The 20230-nt window shown below is 47.4% G+C and overlaps 1 protein-coding gene across 1 annotated transcript in view; it reads right to left on the bottom strand.

Annotated features, from left to right (window-relative positions):
- The window catches only part of col9a1b (collagen, type IX, alpha 1b), a 33394-nt gene that overhangs the window by 11474 nt on the left and 1690 nt on the right, over positions 1-20230 (bottom strand). Inside the window, exons 5-23 of the mRNA XM_090217608.1 lie at positions 17712-17765; positions 15973-16008; positions 15726-15749; positions 15423-15476; positions 13894-13947; positions 12088-12123; positions 11934-11990; positions 11555-11608; positions 9015-9068; positions 7848-7901; positions 7713-7766; positions 7483-7536; positions 7291-7344; positions 7036-7089; positions 6722-6775; positions 6358-6402; positions 3859-3912; positions 3716-3769; positions 3438-3491 (exon numbers count right to left, since the gene is read on the bottom strand). Of these exons, the coding sequence (XP_090073734.1) occupies positions 3438-3491; positions 3716-3769; positions 3859-3912; positions 6358-6402; positions 6722-6775; positions 7036-7089; positions 7291-7344; positions 7483-7536; positions 7713-7766; positions 7848-7901; positions 9015-9068; positions 11555-11608; positions 11934-11990; positions 12088-12123; positions 13894-13947; positions 15423-15476; positions 15726-15749; positions 15973-16008; positions 17712-17765 (954 nt within the window). The remainder of the gene's footprint in view (positions 1-3437; positions 3492-3715; positions 3770-3858; positions 3913-6357; positions 6403-6721; positions 6776-7035; positions 7090-7290; positions 7345-7482; positions 7537-7712; positions 7767-7847; positions 7902-9014; positions 9069-11554; positions 11609-11933; positions 11991-12087; positions 12124-13893; positions 13948-15422; positions 15477-15725; positions 15750-15972; positions 16009-17711; positions 17766-20230) is intronic.

Genomic DNA, 20230 nt, shown 5'->3' with positions numbered 1-20230 from the left:
TAACCACAGCCAGGTCCCCACTCTCTGTAACCACAGCCAGGTCCCCCCTCTCTGTAACCACAGCCAGGTCCCCACTCTCTGTAACCACAGCCAGGTCCTCACTATCTGTAACCACAGCCAGGTCCCCCCTCTCTGTAACCACAGCCAGGTCCCCACTCTGTAACCACAGCCAGGTCCCCACACTCTGTAACCACAGCCAGGTCCCCTCTCTGTAACCACAGCCAGGTCCCCCCTCTCTGTAACCACAGTCAGGTCCCCACTCTCTGTAACCACAGCCAGGTCCACTCTCTGTAACCACAGCCAGGTCCACACTCTGTAACCACAGCCAGGTCCACACTCTGTAACCACAGCCAGGTCCCCACTCTCTGTAACCACAGCCAGGTCCCCACTCTCTGTAACCACAGCCAGGTCCCCCCTCTCTGTAACCACAGCCAGGTCCCCACTCTCTGTAACCACAGCCAGGTCCACTCTCTGTAACCACAGCCAGGTCCCCACTCTCTGTAACCACAGCCAGGTCCACTCTCTGTAACCACAGCCAGGTCCCCACTCTCTGTAACCACAGCCAGGTCCACTCTCTGTAACCACAGCCAGGTCCCCACTCTCTGTAACCACAGCCAGGTCCACTCTCTGTAACCACAGCCAGGTCCACTCTCTGTAACCACAGCCAGGTCCACTCTCTGTAACCATAGCCAGGTTCCCCCTCTCTGTAACCACAGCCAGGTCCCCACTCTCTGTAACCACAGCCAGGTCCCCACTCTCTGTAACCACAGCCAGGTCCCCACTCTGTAACCACAGCCAGGTCCCCACTCTCTGTAACCACAGCCAGGTCCCCACTCTCTGTAACCACAGTCAGGTCCCCACTCTCTGTAACCACAGCCAGGTCCCCACTCTCTGTAACCACAGCCAGGTCCCCCCTCTCTGTAACCACAGCCAGGTCCCCACTCTCTGTAACCACAGCCAGGTCCACTCTCTGTAACCACAGCCAGGTCCCCACTCTCTGTAACCACAGCCAGGTCCACTCTCTGTAACCACAGCCAGGTCCCCACTCTCTGTAACCACAGCCAGGTCCACTCTCTGTAACCACAGCCAGGTCCCCACTCTCTGTAACCACAGCCAGGTCCACTCTCTGTAACCACAGCCAGGTCCACTCTCTGTAACCACAGCCAGGTCCACTCTCTGTAACCATAGCCAGGTTCCCCCTCTCTGTAACCACAGCCAGGTCCCCACTCTCTGTAACCACAGCCAGGTCCCCACTCTCTGTAACCACAGCCAGGTCCCCACTCTGTAACCACAGCCAGGTCCCCACTCTCTGTAACCACAGCCAGGTCCCCACTCTCTGTAACCACAGTCAGGTCCCCACTCTCTGTAACCACAGCCAGGTCCCCACTCTCTGTAACCACCGCCAGGTCCCCACTCTCTGTAACCACAGCCAGGTCCCCACTCTCTGTAACCACAGCCAGGTCCCCCCTCTCTGTAACCACAGCCAGGTCCCCACTCTCTGTAACCACAGCCAGGTCCACACTCTGTAACCTCAGCCAGGTCCACTCTCTCTGTAACCACAGTCAGGTCCCCTCTCTGTAACCACAGCCAGGTCCCCACTCTGTAACCACAGCCAGGTCCCCACACTCTGTAACCACAGCCAGGTCCCCTCTCTGTAACCACAGGCAGGTCTCCTCTCTCTGTAACCACAGCCAGGTCCCCACTCTCTGTAACCACAGCCAGGTCCCCACTCTCTGTAACCACAGTCAGGTCCCCACTCTCTGTAACCACAGCCAGGTCCCCACTCTCTGTAACCACCGCCAGGTCCCCACTCTCTGTAACCATAGCCAGGTCCCCACTCTCTGTAACCACAGCCAGGTCCCCCCTCTCTGTAACCACAGCCAGGTCCCCACTCTCTGTAACCACAGCCAGGTCCACACTCTGTAACCTCAGCCAGGTCCACTCTCTCTGTAACCACAGTCAGGTCCCCTCTCTGTAACCACAGCCAGGTCCACACTCTGTAACCACAGCCAGGTCCCCCCTCCGTAACCACAGCCAGGTCCACACTCTCTGTAACCACAGCCAGGTCCCCTCTCTCTGTAACCACAGCCAGGTCCACACTCTGTAACCACAGCCAGGTCCCCACTCTCTGTAACCACAGCCAGGTCCACACTCTGTAACCTCAGCTAGGTCCACTCTCTCTGTAACCACAGCCAGGTCCCCTCTCTCTGTAACCACAGCCAGGTCCCCACTCTCTGTAACCACAGCCAGGTCCCCACTCTGTAACCACAGCCAGGTCCCCACTCTCTGTAACCTCAGCCAGGTCCACTCTCTCTGTAACCACAGCCAGGTCCCCACTCTCTGTAACCACAGCCAGGTCCACTCTCTGTAACCACAGCCAGGTCCACTCTCTCTGTAACCACAGCCAGGTCCACTCTCTGTAACCACAGCCAGGTCCACTCTCTCTGTAACCACAGCCAGGTCCCCACTCTCTGTAACCACAGCCAGGTCCACTCTCTCTGTAACCACAGCCAGGTCCCCACTCTCTGTAACCACAGCCAGGTCCACTCTCTCTGTAACCACAGCCAGGTCCACTCTCTGTAACCACAGCCAGGTCCACTCTCTGTAACCACAGCCAGGTCCACTCTCTCTGTAACCACAGCCAGGTCCACTCTCTGTAACCACAGCCAGGTCCACTCTCTCTGTAACCACAGCCAGGTCCCCACTCTCTGTAACCACAGCCAGGTCCACTCTCTCTGTAACCACAGCCAGGTCCCCACTCTCTGTAACCACAGCCAGGTCCACTCTCTCTGTAACCACAGCCAGGTCCCCACTCTCTGTAACCACAGCCAGGTCCACTCTCTCTGTAACCACAGCCAGGTCCACTCTCTGTAACCACAGCCAGGTCCACTCTCTGTAACCACAGCCAGGTCCACTCTCTCTGTAACCACAGCCAGGTCCACTCTCTGTAACCACAGCCAGGTCCCCACTCTCTGTAACCACAGCCAGGTCCTCTCTCTGTAACCACAGCCAGGTCCACTCTCTCTGTAACCACAGCCAGGTCCCCACTCTCCCTCTCTTTCTCTTATTTTTCTCATTCTTCATCTTCTCTTTGTTTCAGTCTCTTTCTCTCTCTCTCTCTCTCTCATTCTCTCTCTCTCTCTCTCTCATTCTCTCTCTCTCTCCCTCTCTCTCTCTCTCCCTCTGTCTCTCTCTCATTCTCTCTCTCTCTCTCTCTCTCATTCTCTCTCTCTCTCCCTCTCTCTCTCTCTCTCTCTGTCTCTCTCTCATTCTCTCTCTCTCACTGTGAAACATCTTGGTGTTCCAGCCTAACTTTGTCATCTTTGAGTCGTTGTTACAAAGTACGTTTCCTTTCATTAATCCTTATATTATACCTGACACGAAGACACACAGCATCACACAGCAACCAGACAACAACAACAACAACAATAACTCACCCTGGCCCCTGGTTTGCCCGGTGGACCGGCTGGTCCTTGTACTCCGCTGTCTCCCTAGAGAGGTGTCAAAGGGAATTACAAGAGAGAAGAAGAGGTTTGTTTTATGACACATTAATAAAGGACGATAAAGGACATTAAAATGGAAGAGGGCAAAACTGGTTGCATTGACATCACCGACATCATTGTAACCCAATTACTACCAGTTGTAATCTGGTTGTGATGGCGTCATAAAAACAGCTTTGCCTGCTGGGAAATATAATACATGACAGGATACTCACTGGTCCGCCAATGGGTCCAATGGGTCCTAGACCTCCTGCTTTGCCTTGCTCTCCCTACACAGAGACATCACAGTGAACAGGTCGTTACTGGATGGACAACTTGAAATGCATTTTAAATAAACTTGGATTTGAATTGGACTTACTGTTTTACCAGCAGATCCTATTGTTCCAAGAAGACCTGCCTCTCCAGAGCTACCCTGAAGTAGAGCAACAGAAACAGAGTTTAGTGTCATAATCTCTCGTGGACCATAGGATGGTATCGTAGTGTCTGTCAACAGACTGGGATGCCACAACTAACAAGGAACTTTGTCCAATGTGCAGATTTTTCCATCACTGATTTGGGACATTTGGCCCATAGACTTGCCCGAAACTTACAGAGAGCAGGGGGTGGAGCTACTGCCCTGATTCCATCCCCATTGTAGAATCTTTTCTAACACATTTCCTCCCACAACTTAGTTCTGTGTGTCTGAGATGAAGTATATCAGGTCAGTGTCAGGACAGTCAGGTCAGTGTCAGGACTGTTAGGTCAGTGTCAGGACAGTCAGGTCAGTGTCAGGACAGTTAGGTCAGTGTCAGGACAGTCAGGACAGTGTCAGGACAGTCAGGTCAGTGTCAGGACAGTCAGGTCAGTGTCAGTGTCAGGATAGTCAGGTCAGGTCAGTGTCAGGACAGTCAGGTCTGTGTCAGGACAGTCAGGTCAGGTCAGTGTCAGGACAGTCAGGTCTGTGTCAGGACAGTCACGTCAGGACAGTCAGGTCAGTGTCAGGACAATCAGGTCAGTGTCAGAAGAGTCAGGTCAGTCAGGTCAGTGTCAGGACAGTCAGGTCAGTGTCAGGACAGTTACAGTGAGGGGAAAAAGTATTTGATCCCCTACTGATTTTGTACGTTTGCCCACTGACAAAGAGATGATCAGTCTATCATTTTAATGGTAGGTTTATTTGAACAGTGAGAGACAGAATAGCAACAAAAAAATCCAGAGAAACGCAGGTCAAAAATGTTATAAATTGATTTGCATTTTAATGAGGGAAATAAGTATTTGACCCCCTCTCAATCAGAAAGATTTCTGGCTCCCAGGTGTCTTTTATACAGGTAACGAGCTGAGATTAGGAGCACACTCTTAAAGGCAGTGCTCCTAATCTCAGTTTGTTACCTGTATAAAAGACACCTGTCCACAGAGGCAATCAATCAATCAATCAGATTCCAAACTCTCCACCATGGCCAAGACCAAAGAGCTCTCCAAGGATGTCAGGGACAAGATTGTAGACCTACACAAGGCTGGAATGGGCTACAAGACCATCGACAAGCAGCTTGGTGAGAAGGTGACAACAGTTGGTGCGATTATTCGCAAATGGAAGAAACACAAAAGAACTGTCAATCTCCCTCGGCCTGGGGCTCCATGCAAGATCTCACCTCGTGGAGTTGCAATGATCATGAGAACGGTGAGGAATCAGCCCAGAACTACACGGGAGGATCTTGTCAATGATCTCAAGGCAGCTGAGACCATAGTCCCCAAGAAAACAATTATTAACACACTATGCCGTGAAGGACTGAAATCCTGCAGCGCCCGCAAGGTCCCCCTGCTCAAGAAAGTACATATACATGCCCGTCTGAAGTTTGCCAATGAACATCTGAATGATTCCGAGGACACAACTGTGTGAAAGTGTTGTGGTCAGATGAGACCAAAATGGAGCTCTTTGGCATCAACTCAACTCGCCGTGTTTGGAGGAGGAGGAATGCTGCCTATGACCCCAAGAACACCATCCCCACCGTCAAACATGGAGGTGGAAACATTATGCTTTGGGGGTGTTTTTCTGCTAAGGGGACAGGACAACTTCACCGCATCAAAGGGCCGATGGACGGGGCCATGTACCGTCAAATCTTGGGTGAGAACCTCCTTCCCTCAGCGAGGGCATTGAAAATGGGTCGTGAATGGGTATTCCAGCATGACAATAACCCAAAACACACGGCCAAGGCAACAAAGGAGTGGCTCAAGAAGAAGCACATTAAGGTCCTGGAGTGGCCTAGCCAGTCTCCTGACCTTAATCCCAGAGAAAATCTGTGGAGGGAGCTGAAGGTTCGAGTTGCCAAACGTCAGCCTCGAAACCTTAATGGCTTGGAGAAGATCTGCAAAGAGGAGTGAGACAAACTCCCCCCTGAGATGTGTGCAAACCTGGTGGCCAACTACAAGAAACATCTGACCTCTGTGATTGCCAACAAGGGTTTTGCCACCCAGTACCAAGTCACGTTTTGGAGGGGTCAAATAATTATTTCCCTCATTAAAATGCAAGTCAATTTCTAACATTTTTGACATTCGTTTTTCTGGATTTTTTGTTGTTATTCTGTCTCTCACTGTTCAAATAAACCTACCATTAAAATTATACAGATAATTTCTTTGTCAGTGGGCAAACGTACAAAATCAGCAGGGGATCAAATACATTTTCCCCTCACTGTAGGCCAGTACCCATGCTCTTATCCAGCTGCAGCTCCTCAGTGACATAGATTAGCTCTATTTGTCAAAAGGGTTGAGTTTATGGCACAGAGTAATTAATGCCCATTGGCTGTAGATGAATTGATGTAAGTGGTGCATTGTGGGTGAATTAGGAATTAGAATACTATTTTAATAGGATCTCTATGATGCCTACCTTCTCTCCACCAGTTCCTTTAGAGCCAGGAGAACCAGGTAATCCCTAGAGAGGAAACACAACATTGTCAATCAAAATCAATCTACAGTAACAAGAATTATCATGTAAATACCTAGAATACATCTGACCAAACCACTCGTGCATTTGTTATCTATTTCAAAGAAGTTGTTGAAAACATGAAAATCTCAAATGTTTGTAAAACAAAAGAACCTACACAATGGTGGTTGTCAATCAGAAACAATTATCTCATGTTATTATTATTATGTTATTTCACATCAGGATTAGAATATGGGAGGCTGAGGAGGATTACACAGGCGCAACCAATCAGAACACCTGTTAGTGTGAGGTCAAAGGTCATACTTACAGGAAGTCCCTGAAGCCCCACCTCCCCTGGAGACCCGGCCTTGCCAATGGTGCCCTGTGGAGAAAGCGAGTTATGTGAGTTAAGATGAACTTTTGACATCACAGTTGTAATCTTAACTTGATTTGACAACTCCTGCTGATTCCTCCGTTCAAACATTATGAATCCCATTTTATAGTAGACTTTTCAGAATGCTGTGATCTCCATTGCCAAGCCAATAGAAATCGTTGCAGAAAAGAATCACTGTAGACCTATGAGAGGGCACAGCAAAACTAGAACGATGCATCTAAACATCTTACAGTCGATCCTGTCCATACCTTTCCACCTGGCAATCCAGGAATACCTTCACGGCCATCTACTCCTGACAAACCCTAGACATGAAAAAAAGAACCACGACAATTATTCCATGACAAGTGTTAATGTTCCAAGAAGGTTCTATGGTTCTATGAATGGTTCTGTGGCTTAAACGATTCTAAGAGTCTATGAATACACAACAGACAGGATATGCTTACATTTTGCACCGCCAAGACTGATTGTTTATGCTGTGATACAATAGTTACAGTAATACTTACACCATTTCCCTTGGGCCCAGGAAGACCTGTGATTCCTCTTCCTCCTTGAGATCCCTAGATAACAACACAATAGGATAAGGAACCAATCAGGGCATCAGCATTACACCATCACCACCACCCCAGACAGTGACTAAAGACAAGAATCAACCATGTGAAACCATGGTAGGTGTATTTTTTTACTCTGAAACCCACCTCATCACCTTTAGGACCAGACTCGCCCATCACGCCCCTCTGGCCTTGGTCACCCTAACAAGAGACAGCATCAACATATTGTAAGACAAAACCTTTTTACAGATGTTTAATCAGGTCCTTGATTGAGAACACAACACAGTGCCGTATTCCTGAAACACTCACCTTTCCAGAGGTCTAACATTAGTGAAATCATAATGAACAGGAGAAGGGGATTATGGGAGAATACTTACAGTGGCTCCTTCAACACCCTGGGGACCTGGATCTCCATCATGTCCTCGTGCTCCCTGTCACAACACCAGGGGTATATTAGCATTAAGATGACAGAGAGGGTTGAAATACAATGAACTTCAAAGAGTGACTCTTACCAGTCCACCTTTGGGCCCCATCATTCCAGTGGAGCCTCTGATTCCCTGAGGACCCTGGAATCACACAACAGCAGAAAGACAAACTGTCACTAACTGTCACCATAGACAGTCTATTATATTATCACTACTGTCTGTTATATTATCACTACAGACAGTCTGTTCTATTATCACTATAGACAGTCTGTCATATTATCACTACTGTCTGTTATATTATCACTACAGACAACCTGTTATAGTATCACTACAGACAGTCTGTTATATTATCACTACAGACAGTCTGTTATATTATCACTATAGACAGTCTGTTATATTATCACTACTGTCTGTTATATTATCACTACAGACAACCTGTTATAGTATCACTACAGACAGTCTGTTATATTATCACTACAGACAGTCTGTTATATCATCACTACAGACAGTCTGTTATATTATCACTACAGACAGTCTGTTATATTATCACTACAGACAGTCTGTTATATTATCACTACAGACAGTCTGTTATATCATCACTACAGACAGTCTGTTATATTATCACTACAGACAACCTGTTATATTATCACTACAGACAGTCTGTTATATTATCACTACAGACAGTCTGTTATATCATCACTACAGACAGTCTGTTATATCATCACTACAGACAGTCTGTTATATTATCACTACAGACAGTCTGTAATATTATCACTACAGACAGTCTGTTATATTATCACTACAGACAGTCTGTTATATCATCACTACAGACAGTCTGTTATATTATCACTACAGACAACCTGTTATATTATCACTACAGACAGTCTGTTATATCATCACTACAGACAGTCTGTAATATTATCACTACAGACAGTCTGTTATATTATCGCTACAGACGGTCTGTTATATTATCACTACAGACAGTCTGTTATATTATCACTACAGACAGTCTGTTATATTATCACTACAGACGGTCTGTTATATTATCACTACAGATGGTCTGTTATATTATCACTACAGACAGTCTGTTATATTATCACTACAGACAGTCTGTTATATTATCGCTACAGACGGTCTGTTATATTATCACTACAGACAGTCTGTTATATTATCACTACAGACAGTCTGTTATATTATCACTACAGACGGTCTGTTATATTATCTGTTAAAGGTAGGTTAATGAGAGTATCAAACCGTTGGGCCCTGGGATCCGAGGTCCCCTGTGGTTCCCTGGTCACCCTCTTCACCCTAGAGAGAGAGAGAGGTAACATGCAGACATCAGTAAGATGAACAGGTGCGTATGACAGAGACATTAAAACATAAGTAGGTACATTTATAGGAGGATAGAAAGATGGATTTCAAATGTAAGCTGTTTCAAAACAACTTTAATGGCCGCAAAACAACTCCCATGGACTTTAAATCAATGTTCCTACAGCCTCATTGACTCAGATACATGACACACGTTTCAATGAAATTGACTCTACCGCTGATCACATTGCCAAAGGTGTGAGTGCTGTCAGCTGTCAGAGACTACACGCTTTGACTTGTGAGTGAAAAGCCTGCATGTTCTACACCAGACACCCTTCAATAGAGCCACTAAGCAAGGCTGAATTCTATACATGGAGAAAGTCATTTACAGCCCATATGGATACATGGAGTCTTGAATCCAGACAGACAGACAGTGAATGGAGTTATAGGCCACTAGGTGATGAAGTGACTTGGGTTTAGAACTGAACTTATTTCCTTATATATGGATGTATGGAATCATTACAGGGCTGAGTGTGGATGTGTTAATATGGCATTCCACATCAACCATAACCCCTGCATCACTAACATGGTCTGCGTCCCAAATCACACCCTAATCCCTATAAAGTGCTCTACTTTTGACCAGGGCCCATAGGGCTGTGTTCATATGTAGAGCACTATGTTGGGAATGAGGTGTCATTGGGGACGCAACCATGGAAATAGATTACTTTCAGGCAACATATCACTCACAGCCTTTCTAAATGCAATGAGGCAAAAAAATGAAAAAGTGTGAGGTTTATGTTGTGCAGAGATCCTATAGCAGGTAGAGATCCTATAGCAGGTAGAGATCCTATAGCAGGCAGAGATCCTATAGCAGGTAGAGATCCTATAGCAGGTAGAGATCCTATAGCATGTAGAGATCCTATAGCAGGTAGAGATCCTATAGCAGGTAGAGATCCTATAGCAGGTAGAGATCCTATAGCAGGTAGAGATCCTATAAGCAGGTAGAGATCCTATAGCAGGTAGAGATCCTATAGCAGGCAGAGATCCTATAGCATGTAGAGATCCTATAGCAGGCAGAGATCCTATAGCAGGCAGAGATCCTATAGCAGGCAGAGATCCTATAGCAGGTAGAGATCCTGACTGCATCGATATCAGGCCCTGACCATGGATCACAGGCCCTGACCGCATGGATCACAGGCCCTGACCGCATGGATCTCAGGCCCTGACCACATGGATCACAGGCCCTGACTAGATGGATCTCAGGCCCTGACCACATGGATCTCAGGCCCTGACTGCATGGATCTCAGGCCCTGACCACATGGATCACAGGCCCTGACTAGATGGATCTCAGGCCCTGACCACATGGATCACAGGCCCTGACTAGATGGATCTCAGGCCCTGACTGCATGGATCTCAGGCCCTGACCACATGGATCACAGGCCCTGACTGCATGGATCTCAGGCCCTGACCACATGGATATCAGGCCCTGACTGCATGGATCACAGGCCCTGACTGGATGGATATCAGACCCTGACTGCATGGATCACAGGCCCTGACTGCATGGATCACAGGCCCCGACTGCATGGATCACAGGCCCTGACTGCATGGATCACAGGCCCTGACTGGATGGATATCAGACCCTGACTGCATGGATCACAGGCCCTGACTGCATGGATCACAGGCCCTGACTGGATGGATATCAGACCCTGACTGCATGGATCACAGGCCCTGACTGCATGGATCTCAGGCCCTGACTGCATGGATCTCAGGCCCTGACTGGATGGATCACAGGCCCTGACCGCATGGATCACAGGCCCTGACCGCATGGATCACAGGCCCTGACCGCATGGATCTCAGGCCCTGACCGCATGGATCTCAGGCCCTGACCGCATGGATCTCAGGCCCTGACCGCATGGATCTCAGGCCCTGACCGCATGGATTTCAGGCCCTGACCGGATGGATCTCAGGCCCTGACCGCATGGATCTCAGGCCCTGACCGCATGGATCTCAGGCCCTGACCGCATGGATCTCAGGCCCTGACCGCATGGATTTCAGGCCCTGACCGCATGGATCACAGGCCCTGACCGCATGGATCTCAGGCCCTGACCGCATGGATCTCAGGCCCTGACCGCATGGATTTCAGGCCCTGACCGGATGGATCTCAGGCCCTGACCGCATGGATCACAGGCCCTGACCGCATGGATCACAGGACGCATACTGACAGCTAAGAAGTAGCCGTGAGAGTATTTCTTGTCATGTCTAATCTGAATATCTTGGTCAGTCAAGATTTAAAGCTGATCTCATGAAGCATCACATGACGCAATGAGACCAGAGGAGCTACAAAGCTCCAAGCTTATTCTATGTCACGGAAACATCTGGTCTGGTTTTCCAAGAAACAGACTAAACCTAGTTCTGGACCAAGTCATTTTAATACCGTGTAGGTTTTTGTTCAGTTCTCTGAATGTGTCTAAAATGTAAGCCCTTACCTTGTGCCCTTGTTTCCCAGGCTCTCCTCCTTCCCCTTTTACTCCTTTGTGACCCTAGAAAACAGAGGAACATGAAGCTTAAACACCCTCCCCAATCTCTATCACATATCACTGTTAGACTATCATTATACTAACTGTGAAGACAATAGAATAGATTTAAACCAATGACTTCTGTGAGGCCGTAGGTTGAAGCAGCTATGGTTACCATTAGCACAATATATGATACCTTATGAGACCAAGCTATCAATACACCACTGGCTATGTTCCAATGCCCTTCCTAGCACACCACTGAGAACGTTTATCCATTAAATAACTTCATATGATACACTAGTGAGGGCATGCACTCTCCTTGGCCCCTGACCCTTGACCCTTGACTCACCTTCATGCCAGGGAGGCCGGGATGACCAGGTGTCCCAGGTGGACAGGCACCAGGGCACTAGACAGCAGCAGGATAAATCAACAGGGTCAGATTATCACTCATACGTGTAATGCCAGGCACTGAGTTGTGTGAACTTGAACGAACAAAGTCTTACCAGCTCGGCACTCAAATCCTGCATCCCTGCTGCACCCTGAAAAACACATCATTTTGAGAATTGTTAATCAGTTGATTAGGAAGACTAGATGACTGTTCAACATGACACAAACAGCTAACGACATTCTCTGGATGTGCTTGTCAACGTATCATCAACTAGGGACGTAACACAGGGACAGTGATCCACAGATGTACTACTCACTCTAGGCCCTACTGATCCACAGATGTACTACTCACTCTAGGCCCTGCTGATCCACAGATGTACTACTCACTCTAGGCCCTACTGATCCACAGATGTACTACTCACTCTAGGCCCTACTGATCCACAGATGTACTACTCACTCTAGGCTGTACTGATCCACAGATGTACTATCCACAGATGTACTACTCACTCTAGGCCCTACTGATCCACAGATGTACTACTCATTCTAGTCCCTGCTGATCCACAGATGTATTACTCACTCTCGGCCCTACTGATCCACAGATGTACTATCCACAGATGTACTACTCACTCTAGGCCCTACTGATCCACAGATGTACTACTCATTCTAGGCCCTGCTGATCCACAGATGTATTACTCACTCTAGGCCCTACTGATCCACAGATGTACTACTCACTCTAGGCCCTGCTGATCCACAGATGTACTACTCACTCTAGGCCCTACTGATCCACAGATGTACTACTCACTCTAGGCCCTACTGATCCACAGATGTACTACTCGCTCTAGGCCCTACTGATCCACAGATGTACTACTCCCTCTCGGCCCTACTGATCCACAGATGTACTACTCGCTCTAGGCCCTACTGATCCACAGATGTACTACTCACTCTAGGCCCTACTGATCCACAGATGTACTACTCGCTCTAGGCCCTACTGATCCACAGATGTACTACTCACTCTAGGCCCTACTGATCCACAGATGTACTACTCCCTCTCGGCCCTACTGATCCACAGATGTACTACTCGCTCTAGGCCCTACTGATCCACAGATGTACTACTCCCTCTCGGCCCTACTGATCCACAGATGTACTACTCACTCTAGGCCCTACTGATCCACAGATGTACTACTCCCTCTCGGCCCTACTGATCCACAGATGTACTACTCGCTCTAGGCCCTACTGATCCACAGATGTACTACTCCCTCTCGGCCCTACTGATCCACAGATGTACTACTCGCTCTAGGCCCTACTGATCCACAGATGTACTACTCCCTCTCGGCCCTACTGATCCACAGATGTAGTACTCACTCTAGGCCCTACTGATCCACAGATGTACTACTCACTCTAGGCCCTACTGATCCACAGATGTACTACTCACTCTAGGCCCTACTGATCCACAGATGTACTACTCACTCTCGGCCCTACTGATCCACAGATGTACTACTCCCTCTCGGCCCTACTGATCCACAGATGTACTACTCGCTCTAGGCCCTACTGATCCACAGATGTACTACTCCCTCTCGGCCCTACTGATCCACAGATGTACTACTCACTCTAGGCCCTACTGATCCACAGATGTACTACTCACTCTCGGCCCTACTGATCCACAGATGTACTACTCGCTCTAGGCCCTACTGATCCACAGATGTACTACTCACTCTAGGCCCTACTGATCCACAGATGTACTACTCACTCTAGGCCCTACTGATCCACAGATGTACTACTCACTCTAGGCCCTACTGATCCACAGATGTACTACTCGCTCTAGGCCCTACTGATCCACAGATGTACTACTCACTCTCGGCCCTACTGATCCACAGATGTACTACTCACTCTAGGCCCTGCTGATCCACAGATGTACTACTCACTCTAGGCCCTGCTGATCCACCAGGTCCTGTTGGTCCTCTGACTCCCATAGCACCCTGTGGTAACGGACATAGAAAGCAGATCAAACAAACATGGTCCATTTTCATTCACCTTTTGATTGACGTTCCTGACAGAGGAGGTACTGTACATCACAGGAAGTTGGTGGCACCTTATTTGGGGAGGACGAGCTGGAGCGGTATCAGTGGAACGGTATCAAATACATCAAACACGTGGTTTCCATGGTTTCCAGGCGTTTGATGCCATTCCATTCGCTCCGTTCCAGCCGTTATTATGAGGCATCCTCCCCTCAGCAGCCTCTTATGCTGTACATCCAATCAGCCATAATTGGCCCTAAGACTCCAGCTCCCAAACTATCTACATGCAGTGCTTGAAGAGGACTGAAATAGGAGCTGGTACTCAGGATTTTAGGGTCCAGTACTGTTTATTTTCACCTGGCGGATATCAAGCAGGAGAAAAGCACCGGTCTGTTCCGGCCCAATTCATGCTCTGTCCGCATAGAGAATCATTGTGTCCTGAGGATCTATATGTCCTGATATCATTAGGTGATGAGGATCGTTAGGTGATGAGGATTGTTATGTGATGAGGAGTGTGAGGTGATGAGGATCGTGAGGTGATAAGGATCGTTAGGTGATGAGGATCGTTAGGTGATGAGGAGTGTGAGGTGATGAGGATCGTTAGGTGATGAGGATCGTTAGGTCATGAGGAGTGTGAGGTGAGGTGATGAGGATCGTTAGGTGATGAGGATCGTTATGTGATGAGGAGTGTGAGGTGATGAGGATCGTTAGGTCATGAGGAGTGTGAGGTGATGAGGATCGTTAGGTGATGAGGAACTTTAGGTCATGAGGATCGTTAGGTGATGAGGATCGTTAGGTGATGAGGATCGTTAGGTCATGAGGATCGTTAGGTGATGAGGATCGTTAGGTGATGAGGATCGTTAGGTGATGAGGATCGTTAGGTCATGAGGATCGTTAGGTGATGAGGATCGTTAGGTCATGAGGATCGTTAGGTGATGAGGATCGTTAGGTGATGAGGATCGTTATGTGATGAGGAGTGTGAGGTGATGAGGATCGTTAGGTCATGAGGAGTGTGAGGTGATGAGGATCGTTAGGTGATGAGGAACTTTAGGTCATGAGGATCGTTAGGTGATGAGGATCGTTAGGTGATGAGGATCGTTAGGTCATGAGGATCGTTAGGTGATGAGGATCGTTAGGTGATGAGGATCGTTAGGTCATGAGGATCGTTAGGTGATGAGGATCGTTAGGTGATGAGGATCGTTAGGTCATGAGGATCGTTAGGTGATGAGGATCGTTAGGTGATGAGGATCGTTAGGTCATGAGGATCATTAAGGCAAGAGGATTGTTAGGTAATGAGGATCGTTAGGTGATGAGGATCGTTAGGTGATGAGGATCGTTAGGTCATGAGGATCATTAAGGCAAGAGGATTGTTAGGTAATGAGAATCGTTAGTTGATGAGGATCGTTAGGTTATGAGGGTCTGTAACTGATACTCACAGGGGGTCCACCTTTTCCCAAATCACCTGGAAGTCCTCCTGGCCCCGGGGGTCCCTGTTCAGAGAAACACGTATTAATTCACTGAAAATTATGACTTGTACTAATTTATCACATACTTTTTTTTGTTGTTGCATTTTTCATAGTTTTGAAAGTTTTTCAACAATATGTCTTCCCAATGCATCAAAGGTATCTTACCATGGCTAATGTGAACGTTTTCAGACATTTTACTAGATACTGTACTATAAAGATGTAATACATGTGTCATGTGTGAATGTTTAATTAATAATACTGTAAAATACTAACAGGGGGTCCATCGTCTCCAACGCCCTATGGAGGAAAACAGAAGCACCAGACGAGTCAATGACATAAGATACTACAGCATCTTTATAGGCTCTATGAAGGCTCTATGAAGGCTTAATTAATAAGCCTTAGAAGCTACGTTTCATGTGATGTGAGAAAGCTGAATGCTCTATAGCTGGGCCCTCTGAGTCTTCAGTGTGGACTGATTCCACTAATGAATGAGTGGTTCATAGAGAATAATGTAACTCACAGCTAGTCCACGAGGTCCTGGTTTCCCGGGTTCACCCTGAAACAAAGTTTCATGTCAGTTTGAAAACACAGTGAACATGAGACAACAGTAAAGAGAATATCTAATATATACTGTGAGTTAATCATCCCCCATCCAGCACCCAAAGCAAACTATGCATGTAGAAGACATACAAGTATTTTCTCCATGAAGACATGTTTTTAGCTTGTCATGTAAACACAAACAGAATTCAGTATCCTTTCCTATTTCTACCAGGACCACAGACACATACTAAAGATCTAAGATGCTTTGGATAAAAGCCTCTGTTGCATGTATTCACACGACTTGTATTCTTATACTGTAATAGTCTAGCGACTGTTCCAAATCCTTAGACATTGTCAAACACACACCAAACACACACTAAACACACACCAAACACACACTAAACACACACTAAACACACACTAAACACACACCAAACACACACCAAACACACACCAAACACACACTAAACACACACCAAACACACACTAAACACACACCAAACACACACTAAACACACACCAAACACACACTAAACACACACTAAACACACACCAAACACACACCAAACACACACTAAACACACAGCAAACATACATCAAACACACACTAAACACACAACAAACACACACCAAACACACACAATACACACACCAAACACACACCAAACACACACTAAACACACACCAAACACACACCAACTAAATTTTGCCGGTGTTTGGTTCCTGTGCTGTAATATTCTCCACAATTTATTTTCCTTCTTAGACAAATGAAGCCATCTGAGTAAAATCATTAACTAGAGACTCAACAAACTATGTATGTGTAAAACATCAAAAGTATTTCTCCATAAAGACATGCTTTCATCTCATCAGAAACACAGACCAACAGGATCCTACTCCGTATCCTTTCATCTCATCAGAAACACAGACCAACAGGATCCTACTCCGTATCCTTTCATCTCATCAGAAACACAGACCAACAGGATCCTACTCCGTATCCTTTTGCCACTTCCACCAAATATACTGGACAATTTCCTTCTCAGAGAAATGAAGCCGTCTGAGTAATTACTTAACTAGAGACTTCACAGACTGAATTAACATTCTTTCAGTTTAATCCTGTGACTGAGAACCTGAGCCATGCAGGGTGCACTTGGCCCAGCAAATGTTCCCCCAAGGCTTGGGTCCTGTTCATTATGCACCAAAATGAAGAAAAAAATTTGGGAGGGACTTAGTGAACTCGTCCAATAAGAAACTCTAATTTTGTTCTCCGTTGCAAAACGTTTTTAAAATGTTTTCCTTGCTTTTCCTAATGAACACGACTATGATGCTTGGGCCTGGTTCCCCACGGAGATTACCCAGAACTCTGGCAGGGAGGGATCAGGGATCAGGGATTAAAGCTCATTTGTCATGAGGAATTGCTTTACGCGTTGTAATTGTAATTCCTGCTGTCTTGCCTGCCAACACAGTGGGCGAATGGACGGTCAGCAGCTTGGCGCAGTCACCCGGCTGAGAGTTACCCTGGTCCCAGATCTGATTGTACTGTCTGGTATGACAATGACCAAAGGAATTGACAAGACAGCACCAACACATCTGGGACCAGACTGTCTGGTGTGACAATGACCAAAGGAATTGACAAGACAGCACCAACACACCTGGGACCAGACTGTCTGAGAGTCTATGAAGCAGAAACATTAAAGGGCTCATTAGTGATTAGTTACTCACTTTCTGTCCAAGGGGACCATCGGGACCTTCGTCTCCAGTAGGACCAGTCAAACCCTGCAGAGACAGGAAGAGAGGAGCGAGAGACCAGGCTTCACTAATCCATCACAACAAAGACAGAAATGTTGTCCAACGTCAGTAGGAGATCAGCTGTACGCTAGAAAACCATAAGAGTTAGTTACCTTTTCATACGCGATCATAACAAAGTACCTTTCTCTAAGAAATGTTTTTGCAACTTTACCAACTTTAAGGTGTGCTTTAAGTCATCCTAATCTCATAATAATTCCAGCTGTATACGTACATGATGTCACAAAAAAGTTGCGTATGTCACACAGCTAATGGAGTGGGAGGAGCTCAGAAGTAGGCGTGTGTACGTGGGCAGGACTAAACGATGCCCCACCCACAATGAATGAATCGGTAAATGCTGTGCATTAGCAGAAACAGGTATCCAGTACTTTTCAGCACAGCTTGACAGAATGGCAAAGCTGTGAAATACATGCAGTTTTCCATTCTCTGACTTAGGTTGGCATTTTCAAAATAGTTTCAACAAATGCTTCCTTGGATTATATTGATTTAAGATAGATCATGTTTAGTTGGAATAGATGATGGCATCTAGTCTGGAATAGGAATCATCTCCACAGACACCACGGTCAGGACACTACAGAGACATCTCTCTGAGACAGTTACTGGGAGAGTGGTCAACCCTAACCCACATTCCTCTGGTCCAACTCAAACAAGCCCCATTGACAGGTACCATTCCACAGCAGCCTGAGGATCCAACTGGGACTGGCGACACCCACAGCACAAACACTGCTGGGTCCTGTTTCACTAAGGCTTTATGGGCGTGAGAAAAAATATTGTGTCCCATTCAGAGGGTGAATGGGCAAGATAAAATATTTAAGTTCCCTTTGAACGGGGTCTGGTAGTAGGTGCCAGGCGCACCGGTTTATGTCAAGAACTGCAACGCTGCTGGCTTTGACACTCTCAACAGTTTCCTGTGTGTATCAACAATGGTCCACCACCCAAAGGACATCCAGCCAACTTGACACAACTGTGGGAAGCATTGGCGTCAACCCTGTGGAACGCTTTGGACATCTTGTAGAGTCCATGCCCTGACAAATTGAGGCAGTACTGGCAAAAGTACTAGGAATATTAGGTGTTCCTAGTGTTTGATATCTCATCCGTATGCCTTTGTTCACCCTCTATAAACCTACTACAGTCACTTTGTGAACCTACAGCAGAAGTGTGACTGAAATGCAAACTGCGTACAAAGTGATACATGGATCATGTACACTTAACAGTATGCTTTAGGATATCAGTACAAACTAATATCCTACGAGTGTTTTCCTAACCCTCTTCTCTCCCTCCAATTTGGATGGAAGCTACAGTTAATTAAGTGCAGGCCTTCCTTCTCTCTGCCTGAACAAAGAGACTGTTGTGTTACAAAGGAAACTGTCAGATTCTTAGCCTTTTTGTTTGCTCCCGAGTGGTGCAGCGGTCTGAGGCACTGCATCTCAGTGCTAGAGGCATCTCTACAGACACCCTGGTTCAGCGGTCTGAGGCACTGCATCTCAGTGCTAGAGGCATCTCTACAGACACCCTGGTTCTGCGGTCTGAGGCACTGCATCTCAGTGCTAGAGGCATCTCTACAGACACCCTGGTTCAGCGGTCTGAGGCACTGCATCTCAGTGCTAGAGGCATCTCTACAGACACCCTGGTTCAGCGGTCTGAGACATTGCATCTCAGTGTTAGAGGCATCTCTACAGACTCCCTGGTGCAGCGGTCTGAGACACTGCATCTCAGTGCTAGAGGCATCTCTACAGACTCCCTGGTTCAGCGGTCTGAGGCACTGCATCTCAGTGTTAGAGGCATCACTACAGACACCCTGGTTCAGCGGTCTGAGACACTGCATCTCAGTGCTAGAGGCATCTCTACAGACTCCCTGGTTCAGCGGTCTGAGACACTGAATCTCAGTGCTAGAGGCATCTCTACAGACTCCCTGGTTCAGCGGTCTGAGACACTGCATCTCAGTGTTAGAGGCATCTCTACAGACACCCTGGTGCAGCGGTCTGAGACACTGCATCTCAGTGCTAGAGGCATCTCTACAGACACCCTGGTGCAGCGGTCTGAGACACTGCATCTCAGTGCTAGAGGCATCTCTACAGACTCCCTGGTTCAGCAGTCTGAGGCACTGCATCTCAGTGCTAGAGGCATCTCTACAGACACCCTGGTGCAGCGGTCTGAGACACTGCATCTCAGTGCTAGAGGCATCTCTACAGACTCCCTGGTTCAGCAGTCTGAGGCACTGCATCTCAGTGCTAGAGGCATCTCTACAGACTCCCTGGTTCAGCGGTCTGAGACACTGCATCTCAGTGCTAGAGGCATCTCTACAGACTCCCTGGTTCAGCAGTCTGAGGCACTGCATCTCAGTGCTAGAGGCATCACTACAGACACCCTGGTTCAGCAGTCTGAGACACTGCATCTCAGTGCTAGAGGCATCACTACAGACACCCTGGTTCAGC

The sequence above is a fragment of the Oncorhynchus mykiss genome, chromosome 23 (genome assembly GCF_057628025.1).
Source record: "Oncorhynchus mykiss isolate SJ-2025 chromosome 23, ASM5762802v1, whole genome shotgun sequence".
Taxonomy (NCBI): domain Eukaryota; kingdom Metazoa; phylum Chordata; class Actinopteri; order Salmoniformes; family Salmonidae; genus Oncorhynchus; species Oncorhynchus mykiss.
Note: the sequence above shows the minus strand (reverse complement) of the source record. Positions and strands in the feature narration are given on the sequence as shown.